The 12,980-nt window shown below is 41.5% G+C and overlaps 1 protein-coding gene across 1 annotated transcript in view; it reads right to left on the reverse strand.

Moving 5' to 3' along the window:
* LOC122797810 (T-cell ecto-ADP-ribosyltransferase 1-like) overlaps window positions 1-12,980 on the reverse strand; it is a 159,434-nt gene that overhangs the window by 53,581 nt on the left and 92,873 nt on the right. The window contains exon 3 of the mRNA XM_044066332.1: window positions 6,705-6,763. Coding sequence (XP_043922267.1) covers window positions 6,705-6,763 — 59 coding nt within the window. The remainder of the gene's footprint in view (window positions 1-6,704; window positions 6,764-12,980) is intronic.

The raw sequence follows: 12,980 nt of genomic DNA on the forward strand, positions 1-12,980 counted from the left end.
TCTGAGAGACAGAGAGAGAGAGAGAGAGAGAGAGAGAGAGAGAGAGACAGTGCATTCCATATTTTATCTTTGACTTGACAGCATCAGCTGGGAAAACCCACTCACCACATCTGTCTTGCCTGGCTCTGTAAGTAAGTTAATTAGGGTACAGTAATTTCTCTTAGATAAAGTTAGGGATATAGTGAAATACAGATTAGATGTTTTCTGTATTTATTTGAGACTGTCTTGCAATGTTGTTTTAAATATTTCCTGTGATTTTGAACTCTGAAGTTACTGTGATGATTTACTGAGCATTTTCTTGTTCTCTTACTACTTATTATTAAATATATTTAAACCTATCTCTGTGGATGATATTTTGTGAGACATATTTAATTTCTGTGAGTACTTGCACATTTATTTGGTGATACTGTGTAGGCCACTCCTACTAGCCTTGCTCTTGGTCAAACTACCATTTGAATTAATAGTAACATTACACAATAGGATTGGACACCCTTTGTTAAGGGCCTTAAAGTAGCTGATAAGAGTTGGCTGGTGGCAGTGATAACTACCTTATAGTCTAGCAAAAGGGGGCATAGCTAGTAAACCTGTGCCAGCCTTTCCCAGGAGTGTGTTTGTGTGTGTGTGTGTGTGTGTGTGAATGTGTGTGTGTGTGTGTGTGTGTGTGTGTGTTTGTGTGTGTGTGTGTGTGTGTGTGAATGTGTGTGTGTGCATAAATGAAATCTGAAAGAGTCAACTATTTGGGCAGGGACATGAAGTACTGGTTGGACAAGAGGGTGCTGGAGGTTTTGGCTTGGCCACTCAGCTGAGATCTCAACTCTATAGCTGTGCCAGTGGGGGGTCTTATTGGTGATCTGGAGAAAGAGGGAGAAACCAGCCCCAGACTGACTGTGGTCTCTGTGTGGTCTTAAGGGAAATTGCACTTTACTGTATGTGTACTTGTCATCCTCCCAGTGTGTACGTCCCCCACTGTTGCTAGTGGTGAGGATTGATGCTCCTTGATTATTAATGGGTCAGTGGTGGGGTGTCACATTAATTGGTTTGCAGTGGTGGGATATCCACATATTAGGATTCGGTGGTGTGGATATCAAATTCCTGTAGCCTGTAAACAGTGTTCACTGAAGAAGGTGTTTGTAGTCTCAATTAACCATACACTGATCATTCAGAGTTTCATATCACAATAGATTTATTTATTTTTTATTAGCTTAGTTAGTCAGGGAGAGCAGGCAAGGATGTCAACAGAGGAGCATGGCAAGCTGATAAGGAGCCAGTTGGCTGAGCTGAGGTGTGCTAGGCTAAAGGACTGGTACATGCCATCCTGCCTAAAGCAGAAATGTTTGCAGCCTTGGGTACAGCTGCATCACAGACCAGCAATCAGGAGGACAACCAGGCTGGCCTTGGAGATGTACAGCTCTCAGAAAATGGACAGTTCAAGTTTTCTACAGAGGACTTAAAAATACATCTGGAGTTAAAAAGACATGAACTGGAGGCCAAATGGTTAGAAATAGAATCATCGGAGACATTGAGACATCTGGAAGCTGAGGAGAATGAGAGGCAGAGACAACATGAGAAGGAGATGCTGACTCTTCATCAGGGTCATGGAGGTAATGGGGAAGGGAATAACTGAACCCCAGAAGTCACAAAGGTCACTAAATTTCTTCTACAATTTGCAGAGGATGATAATTTTGACAGTTTTATCCATATGTTTGAAAGGGTATGTAAACAGCATAATGTTGACCAAGGGCTCTGGGTATGGTTCCTGACCCCCTTACTCCATGGTAAAGCTGTAACTCCTATTTCTAAATTGTCTGATACTGATTGCTTAAATTATAATACTGTTAAACATTGTTTGTTAGAATGTTTTAAGTTAACAGCTGAAGCTCATAGGAAAAGGTTTTGTGGGTATAGATGCAAGGCAGATGAAAGTATGTGTGAATATATTGCTGAACTGAGCCCTTATTTTCATTGATGGGTGAGTGGGTGTTAGGTCATCAATTTTGAAGGGCTGACAGACCTTTTGGTGAGGGAACGAGCCCTTAACACTTTGCCTGAAGAGATGGGAATCTGGTTAGCTGATTGGCAATGCAATACAGCAGATGACTTGGGTAAAAGGGAGACCTATACCTAGCAAGCAGGGCATCACTGCACAGGAAAGGGATACCGAAATGCTGTACATGGGTCTAAGGGAACCTATGGTGGGCAGCCTATACCACCCCAACAGAGTCCACCAGGAACAGGGAAGCCACTAGTCTAAGTACATGTCCAGGACCAAGGGTTAAATGTTTTAAATTTAGCCCTGTAGCATATAGATGTCCATGAAGGCAAGGTAGGGAACAAAAGGTGGAGGAGCCAGTAAGTGGGAATGACAGAATACCAGCAGTAAGTTTTCTGGAGACAACAAGGGTACCAGACTACTACAAGAGGTTATACCCTATCTTAGCAAATGAGAAAGAGGCCACTGCTAAGAGAGACACAGCCTCTGACCTAATCATTGCAAAGTCTGCAATGGTTGAAGAGGAGCAGTACTTGCTTGGGCAGTCTACTCCAGTCATAGCTTTAGGAGGGACCCCATTCCAAATACCTTTGGCTAGGGTTCACCTTGACTGGGAGGGTGGGAAAGGAAGCCAGCGAGTAGGTGTGTTTGAGGACATCCCTGCAGATGTCCTGATAGGGAATAATTTTGATAATGCAGTACCTTGTGTCCATGCAGTTACATGCAGTCAGGCTTGGAAACAAGCATGTGGGTCTGGCAGTCTGGGGAGACCCAGACAGACTGCAGACTTGAAGCCAGGCCTGTTGTGGTGATTACATCAGGGAGGGAGCAACCCTGTAGCAGAGAGACTGAAGGTAGGCCACAGCTGTCAGTGGGTACTGATGTTTCCTTGGACAGAGTGACTGCAAGGGCAGAGGTGAGTAGTAGTACCCAGGCTCACAGTGAGGCACCGCTGTCAGAGCATACCAGACATCCTGTGGAGGGGGAGCTGGGAAGGGTTACAAAGAGAGAGTTGAGACAGGCTCAGCTTTCAGACCCTACATTACAAGGCCTGAGGGAGGTAGCTAGTAAGGCACCTGATTCTCAAGGGAAGGGGGAATCTATATACTGGGACAAAGGGTTACTGGATAGAGAGTGGATCCCTGAGGCAGTGCTAGAGGCTGAGAGAATACAGCAGTTAGTAGTGCCCAGAGCCTACCATCTGGCACTTCTAGCCATAACTCATGATTTTCCCTTTGCAGGTTATATGGGAATAAAGTGTACTGAGAGATGTATTATGTAGAACTTTTATTGGACTAGGATTTCCAGAAATGTAACAGGGTACTGCTGGACCTGTGAGCAGTGCGTCTTTGCCTGTGATTAAGGAGCCATTTCAGAGGGTAGCTATGGATATTGTGGGGCCTCTGAGTACCCCAAGTTCCACAGGGAAGAGGTATATCCTAGTGGTAGTAGGTTATGCTACCAGATACCCTAAGGCAGTGGCCCTATCCTCAATTGAAGCAGAAAAGGTGGCAAAGTGATTTTCAGCAGGGTAGTTTTCCCAAAAGAAATACTGGCTGACAGAGGTGCCAATTTCATGTCAGACCTGCTGGCGTGAATGAGAAAGTACTGTGGAATGAAGCACATAAAGACCACACCCTACAATCCCCAGACTAATGGTCTGGCTGAGATGTTGCACTCTACACTTAACACCATGCAACAGGCATTTGAAGACCAGCTTAAGAGGGAGTGGGACAAATATTTCCCCATCTATTATTTGCTTACAGAGAGGTGCCCCCAGATTCCACAGGTTTTTCACCCTTTGAGTTGCTGTATGGGCATAGGGTGAGGGGACCTCTAGATTTAATTTGTGATGAGTGGGAGGGTGAGTGTGAATCCCATAAGAAGTCTGTTGTGGCATATGTGTTAAAACTCTGGACAAGGCTCAGGGAACTCATGGGCTTGGCCCAGGAGAATCTGATAGATGTCCAGCAGCAGAAAAATGTCTGGTATGACAGGAATGCTTGAGTTAAAGAGTATGCTGTGGGGCAGCGGGTTATGGTTCTCAATCCTGTCAGACACAACAAGTTGCAGGCAGCTTGGGAGAGACCTTTCAAAGTGGTAAGGAAGGTCAGTGAGGTTAACTACATGGTAGAACTGAAAGGCAGGAGGTAGGGGCACAAATTGTACCATGTTAACACCATGAAACCTTACCATGATAGGGAAGCCCTAGTGCTACATATTGGAAGTAGAAGGCAGGGGGTGTCTGAGGGGGATCCATGACTACAGGGAGCAAGCAACCAAAGTCCCAAATTACTATGGTGGAGCCTAGGATTGCAGGCATATGATAAGACAGCGCATCACTGTACTGGGGTCAGCAATGCCAAGGCAGCTGGAATTTCAAAACAGGGAATGGGGTAAGGTATTCCCAGATAGGCAACCCACTCAAACAGCATTTCGCAAGGGTCACTTGAAAACTAGCTTGAGTCTTTGGAGGGAAGAAATGTCACAAAAGGAAATAGTGCCAGCCAAGCTATCTGGAGTTTTGTAAATAATTATATGTGATTTGTGAACATTAATATGATTTATTGAAGTGTAACAAAAGGAGACAATGCCAGCCCAGCTATATGGAATTTTGTAAATAATTATATATCATTTGTGTATGCCAACATGATTCATATGCCTGCGTTACAAATGTATTAGAACTGTATGTCATATGGTATAGACATGTGCTGAAGAGATATTTTTATACACTGTTGTAATTGTATAGATGTATATATTTTAACAGGGGAGACTGAAACACAGCAGATTAACTTGTGAAACTTCAGAAGAATGGTTGAGGTTGAATTACTTTATGGCTGGGCCATAAACAAAAGAGATATTATCTTTCAGTTTCAGTGCAGTAGCCGATACAATGTCTAGCACTAGAAGTTTTTTGTATTGCCTTTAAATGTGGGGGAATGTAAATTATTTTACGACTTCCACCATTTGCCTTATATCTAATATAAGTCCTTGTTTATGTATTAGGTAGATGATAAAATCAATGATTGTGAGCCTGGGAACTGATAGTCAGATGACAAGACGTGATGTCATACTGCCAGCTACCCCAGCAGTAATATCTGAAATATTAAAGAACTCTCTGAGAGAGAGAGAGAGAGAGAGAGAGAGAGAGACAGAGACAGAGACAGAGACAGAGAGAGAGAGAGTGCATTCTGTATTTTGTCTTTGACCTGACAGCATCAGCAAGGAAAAAACACTCACCACATCTGATTGAGTTCAAAGATATGCAGGTTTTTACGGGTGATAATGACAGGGTCCAAACTAAAGTGTTTAGGAAAGATTGTTTTCACACTTCTTATGTACATCACACTAGTATGCGCCCTAAATATGTCTTTAAGAATGTATTTATCTGAGACTGCCATGCAATATTGTTTTAAATATTTCCTGTGATTTTGAACTCTAAAGTTTCTCTGATGATTTACTGAGTATTTGCTTGTTCTTTTATTATTTATTGTTAAATATATTTAAACATATCTCTGTGGATGATATTTTTGAAACATATTTAAGTTCTGCAAGTACTTACATATTTATTTGGTGACACTGTGCAGGTCAGTCCTACTGGCCTTGCTCTTGGTCAAACTACCATTTGGATTAATGGTAACATTACACAGTGGAATTGGACACCCTTTGTTAAGGGCCTTAAAGTAGCTGATAAGAGTTGGCTAGCGGCATTCATAACTACCTTATAGTCTGGGCAAAAAGGGGTATAGCTAGTAAACCTGTCCCAGCCTTTCCCAGTGGTGTTTGCGTGTGTGTGTGTGTGTGTGTGTGTGTGTGTGTGTGTGTGTGTGTGTGTGTGTGTGTTTGTCTGTGTTGCTGTAAATCAAATCTCAAAGAGTGCATGTGTCAGCTACTTGGACAGGGTCATGAAGCACTGGTTGGACAAAGAGGGTGCTGGAGCTCTTGGCTTAGCCACTCAGCTGAGATTTCAACTCTATAGCTGTGCCAGTGGGGGGCTTATTGGGGATCTGGAGAAAGAAGGAGAAACCAGCCCCAGACTGACTGTAGTCTCTGTGTGCTCTTAAGGGAAATTGCACTTTACTGTGTGTGTACTTGTCATCATTTCAGTGTGTACGTCCCACTTTGTTGCCACTGGTGAGGATTGTGGCTCCTTGATTACTGGGCCAGTGGTGGGGCATCACACCTATCAAGATCTTTCCCTGTCAGTACTGACTCCCTTCATCAAGGTAACATAAAATCCATTACTCTAAACACTCTTAATGTTCACTGATCTGGAAGCCACACTGCTTCTCCATTTCCTGTATATGTCACTCATTCCCCATCTCCTTGTCTGGCTCCCCTTACATTCCTGCCTCCCCTTACATTTTTGCTCATCTTTCTTCTTTTTTATAGCCTGTCCTTTAACTCTTATTATGTCTTAATTCTATGTTCTACTGGTATGGCCCATTCTCAAGGTGGGCTAGCCTGGGATTTTTGAAGAAGAGCTGAGCCAGAGTTGAGCCAAGGGTCTGGCTTGGATCTTAAAGCCCAATAAGAGCCAAACCTAAGCAGACAATCACAAAAGTAGCAATGTTAAAAAATAACTCCATCTGGAATAGTCCAGAGGCAGTTGTTTAAGTAAAACAAAAATACTGTAGTTACAGCCAGACAGAAGTTGTCATTGGCAGCATTCACTCAAATGAATGAATGCTGATGGTATGTTTATTACACTTACTAACAGCTTGCATCCAGTCACCTCCTTTACTGTGCCCAAGCTACAGGTCTGCTGACAATCTAAAATGGGAAAAAAGTATAATAAGAAATAGCATACAAATACACCAGTCTGTTTGCAGGAGTAGGAATTTTGCCCTGGCTTGTGAGACAAAATGTTTTCCCCTTCTTGTCTAATGATGATTTAGTGATGATTGGCTCAACAAAAGGATGAGATCCCTCATCAAATCCTCTAAAGCTAGCTATGAAAACAGAATTGCAGCAGATAGTAAAGACAACCAAAAGGTCTTCTATAGTTATGTAAAGAATATCCATGGCAATACCCAGATTTGCTCTGAGCTGCTGCATAATGGTACCTCCTATACTGAGCCAACAAATATTAACAATATACTGTCCGACAGATTCAGTGTCAACTTTACCCCTCTCTCCCCCAAAGGACCAGTCACAATACCAGTAATTTTCCAGGCACCCAGTATTACTGCTGCACAGACTAAACAGCACTGTCCAAGGCCAATAATACAGCTTCTATGGGACGTGACAATGGGTTCATATTATGCTATCGAAAGATAACGTAATCGAATGCTCAGAACTTTGAAATGGCCGCATATCGAAACTTTTATTGTGGGGGGCTGCCCCCTCACACCCCCTGCTAAATATATATTCCAACTTTGAGATCGCACTACAGTGAGGAAAGGGCAAATATCTCACTCTTCACTGTACTGTGATCCCACAATGCGATCTTTGAAATGCGGCCGTTTCGAAGTTCTGAGCGTTCAATTACATTATCTTTCGATAATGTAATAGGAACCCCCTGACAATATCCCTGGCTGTGATCTACACGACCTACAGAGTGAACTGGCACCTCACCTGTGTGCCCTGTTCAATCACAGCCTCACCTCAGGCTTTGTCCCTACGGAATGGCACACTGCTACAGTCATCCCTCTCCACAAAGGAGGAGTGACTACAGCCCTGGGAACTATTGCCCCATTAGCCTGACGAGTCTGATATGCAAAGCTATGGAACTCATCATCATGGACCTAATAAACAAAGATATGGAATCTCTAAACTTTGGATCCCGCACAGTTTGGTTTTGTGAAGGGTAGATAATGCCTGCTCAACTTGGTCAACTTCTTTGAGTCAGTCACCAGAGCTGTGGATGAAGGCAAGATGGTTCATACAGCCTACCTTGATCTGGCCAAGGCGTTTGATACTATTCCCCTCACAGGAATCATAGAAAAACTCACTAAGCTAGGCATCAACCCCTATATCACTAGGTGGGGTGCAAATTGGCTCACAGGTAGAACCCACAGTGTAAAAGTAGCTGGCTGGAGTCCCACAGGTCCTGGGTTCTCTCTTGTTTGATATCTTAACTTCTCTGTAGTCCAAGCCAACACGGGGGGCACTCTGGCTGACAAAGTTTGCAGATGACTGCAAGTTGAAAGCTATTATTAACTCCCTAAGCAATGTTGACATCCTACAGAAGAGCCTCACTGAGACCAACGCCTGGTGTCAGAACCATGGCCTTAAGCTCAATGCCAAAAAATGTGCCATCATCCCCTTTGGGAAAAACCTAGTTCCCATGAATTACCACATCAATGGTACTCCACTGAACACAGAAGGCGTTATAACAGATCTGGGAACACAAGTTAATAGCAAGTTGATAGCAACCTCTCTTTTGACCACCACATTGCCAGTGTGGCCAGAAAGTCCTTCTATGTGGCACATCTCATTACTAAGGGTTTGCATCCAGGAAGAAAGAGGTCATTGTCTCCCTCTACTCTTCCCTCATTAGGCCAATCACCGAGTACAATGCCCCATTTGGCATGTACCTCACTAAACACCTGCAACAACTGGAGAGGCCACAAAAGTACCTCACAAATAGGATCCTAGGCATTAAACATTTGTCCTAAAGGACAGACTTAAAAAACTCCAACTATTCTGGTCTCCTATCGCCTACTTAGAGGTGATCTCTGCTTGACTTACAAAGCCATGTCTGACCCAGCTCTGTTAGAAATGCTACATCTAAAGAAATCTCAATCCCTCCGCACCACACACTCCAGATACCTCAACCTCATTACCACAATCAACAAAACATGCTGGAGGGACAGGTTCATGACCCAGAGACTGCCCATCCTGTGGAATAGACTTCCCATACATGTCAAGCAGAGCACCTCACTGGCCCTCTTCAAGAGGAATCTTGATGAGTGGATGGGAAATAGAAAATTCACCCCAGGGATCACTCCAGTGGCTTTACTTGACAGAGGCACTGGGAAGTAAGGTTGGGTGGCACAATTCCAGGGTAATCCCAAGGGCTAGACTTGTAAAGTCTCCAGGGCCATTAGCCTAGGACACACCTATGAACTTATGTACAGTAGGTCAACCACTCTTTGCAAGAAATGATCGAGCATTGTCAAGGTTAAAACTATATACTCACTAAATGGAACAACAAAAGCCTTGCGAGATGCTAGATTTTGTTAGGTTCATATAAAAAACATATTTCAGTTCCCTTAAAGCAACCCACAGTTATAAAAAAAATCAATACTCGTAATAACCTATTTTGATACAAAACACACACACTGCTCCAGTACACAGTTCCCCTTCTGAGAATGTATACCACCTCTGACTGTGATGTTTCTCCAAAATATAATAATAATAGTCAATTTGCTTATTGAAGGATACTGCCCTGCAACAAACCATATCAACCATAACTGCCCTTTGCTGTCATGTGATATATGCCTCCAAAAATATCGCCTTTCAGGTTACCTTCAGTTTCCCGAAAAACGACTTCACCGACACGCATTCTACTGAGACATCAATTCACTGACACTTTCAAACCCGATGTTAACCATGCAGTTAGAAAACACCCAGCCATCAGCTTGAACTTTGCCCCTTACCCCCTCGGTAGTGCGTTCTCAAGTTGGTATATTTAGTAAGGGGGTGTGGGGGGGTGAAACCCCCCACATCAGTGGGTCAGTATTTTCGGGTAGTGTAGCTTGTGTGAATTTGGCTCTGGCTTGACCACCTTGACCCATTCTGTGCTCCACGTACAGAGCTTACTTCTAGGTAGATGCAAATGATTTGGGCTTGCTGAACCATGCTGACTGTTCTGTTGGATGCTTCCAGCAAACATCTTCTGGAGCTGTTAATTTTGTTCTTAGTACTAACATGCACCATCCTTCAGCTTTCTAACTCTCTGTCCTCCTTGTTTCTGGTGTAGATAATTATCAAGGCCTCCGTAGGACTTTAGTACCTCTCTAGTAGCTGTGTTATGATCAGCTTAGCATTAGTGGCCTCATTATTTTTTATTTTATTTATTTTTGCTAATTCCTACCTCCTTCTCTTTTTTTATTTTGCTAAATCTTTATCATACTTAATTTATTAGTTAATGGGTAAGTCATAAGTAAAATGGTCCTTCTTAAACCCTTTTCAGGCAAAACCTGTCTCTCAAGGTTGGAGTAAATTCAATATATTTGGAAAATAGTTAATAACAACTAGTATGTTTTCAGGAAGTGGTAGAAAACCGGGAATACCTGTTATACTTTCACAGAAGCAAAGAGAACATAAAAACTCTAAACATACAGGGAGCAGTTATTACAGATGACTTCTGAACTCTAGAGATATGAGGTAGGAATCCTAAGTACTGGCCTGCGGTGCTACAATCAGTCTCTGCAGTGCACTAAATCATCCTAAATTCTGCTCTGGGTAGGTTTATTTATGAATGTTAGCTAACACTGTTTAAGGCTGGTCACAACAGATCCATTGGTTTTGTTCTGTCTGCACTGTCTCTGTACTGCTCTTGTGCTCTGTACCACCATCTTTAACAATCTGACGTAATCCTTAACAGAAATGTCTTGCGAATCAGTTTTAAAATAAACATTAACTCAGTTAGTAGATGGTAAAGTAATTTTTTCAGGTTTAGTCTTATCTTTCATCCACACCATATACAAATCCTCAATATATATTCAACGCACAGTTAAACATCCCAAAATGATTATTCCTAGGCCATAATTAAATCAACATTCCCAGCCATTTGTTTAAATAGTACTATAGGTCTTTGCCAGTGATGCACTCATTCCTGTGTAGTAAACATGTAAGTAACATCACTGAACACAAAGGCAGTAAATAGGTATTATATTGTTTGCATCAAGAATTGTTTGAATTTTACTTAAAAATGCATGTCCTTATCACAATGAGCTGACAGGCCATCACTTTCAGGGCTACAAGTGAAAAAGGAAGTAAACACCACAGCAGCTAATGACCACAAACACTGATATCATTTAACATTGCTTTTAACACTTCCATTTTGTGGCTAAAAAGTGTCACACAGACACTTCTATATATGGTAAATGTTTTTATTTTGTTAGCCTCAAATAAAGTCAACAGTTCTAAGAATACATCATTCAGAGATGTTACTGGTTTTATCTGGGGTCACATTATATTTTTGTGCATTTTTGAAACTTTGTGTAAATGAACAGTGTTTCTGGAATAGAATCAGTCAGGTGATTAGTAATTGAGATAAGTCCTACCTGCATTAAGCACATTTCCTACATTCACTCTTTAGTGCAAGTTCTCCCTCTGTGAAACCTGAAATAAAGGGCTTTTATACATTATTGCATTACTGAGAAGTTCTCACAAATATGTTATATATTCTATAACTAAATTAGCCGATACCAGTCCTTGCCAACTTTCCAAATGCTAATACTGTTGTTATTCAATGAAACATTTATCAATAACTGTGAAGTTCCTGCAGTGGAGACCCAAAGAAATACGATCCAAGAATGATTTCAGTTAATTATGGATGCATGTGTACTATTGCTAAGTAGACAGTAACTGGAAAAGCAGTCAGGTGTTAATGTAAGCAATTCACCTTAGCAAAGCATCACATCTCAGCTAAATCGATCATAATTCTTAGAGGCAAAATATATTATTAACAAGTATAACAAGGGATACACATTTATATGCAAAACAATGAACTAATTGCAACTGGTTGATATTTATTTAAAAGTAATTCATGGATAGACAATGCTTAGGAGACATAGGTTTTATTGTATTATGTAAGTTATGTATAAATATTTATGAAAAATTCAAGGAGCTAGTAGTGAGAGAGGGAGAAGGTAGCAGCAGGAAGAAACAGATGTTGTAGAAGTTAGGGTCAAACAGTAAGATGTGTTAGGATAGGATATCCTTATTTGGAAAAGGATAGATCATTTGGACAGTCAGAGCTGAGAAGAAAGGTAAGCAGGGTTGCAACAGTAAAAACTAGACTTTAGGATCCTAGTACAGCTTAACTAGTGCTGTTATAAGTTTAATATACAGTATTGCTATATACTGTGTTCTACCCACTATATAATGTTATACTTTCAGAGCAGCAATCTTACAGATGTTGATTGATGGTTTGTTTTATTGTTTGATTGATATTTATTTATTTAGTTAGTTACTTAGTTAGTTAGTTACTTTTCACTTACTTACTTGGTTAACTAGACTGGAGCACTGCTCAACATGGATCTTTTTCAGATTCATGTACCAGCACTTGCTGAGACTAACAGAGTGGGTAAATGGAGGCTACGTGAATCAAATCCTGGAAGGAGCTTAACATAATTAGTTCTGGTTTAAGCACTTGGGCTTCAGTCCAGTTATTTTACATTAAGAAGGTTTGTGGTCTGCACTCTTGTGGGAGGAGAGGCTGGACTCTGCCCTTCTGAGCTGGGAATTTCTGGTTAAAGGCTTATAGTGCCTGCATATTTTAACTGTTTCTTACTGAAATTGGTACACCTTGCTTGCTGTAGCATAGACTAGATCCAGGCCTGCTGAATCTAGCTTTGTTTGTATGCTTATTTTTTGTTTGCTTGTTATTTCCCTGAAACGCTAATTCCACCTAAAACGCGGCTTTTCAGCACTTCTGTAGATCCCTAGTGTATCTGCATTGCTTACTGTACTTATTTCCTTGTTTCACTTGAAAGAAAGTTACTGTTTGTCATTTTTGCATTTAAATTACCTGTAACACATTGCATTTAAGTTAGCTGGCACTTGCTCACTAAAGCAATTATATAAGTCAGCACTAAAAAATTAAAAGCATTACACCCTCACAAACTCCCCTTGAGTACCTTGTTCCCCATTGGCCCTTTTTTTCAATTATAAAGGAATTCCCAATACTATTCTAGCATGTCCAAAAGTCAGTTGTCAATCTCCTCTCCAGTCCAGCTGGTGAATCTGGGAATCTTGAGGCAATGTTACAACTGTCTCATGTACACAGACAACCCTCTCCTCCTCCCAACAGATT

The sequence above is a fragment of the Protopterus annectens genome, chromosome 3.part1 (genome assembly GCF_019279795.1).
Source record: "Protopterus annectens isolate FY-2018-M chromosome 3.part1, PAN1.0, whole genome shotgun sequence".
Taxonomy (NCBI): domain Eukaryota; kingdom Metazoa; phylum Chordata; order Ceratodontiformes; family Protopteridae; genus Protopterus; species Protopterus annectens.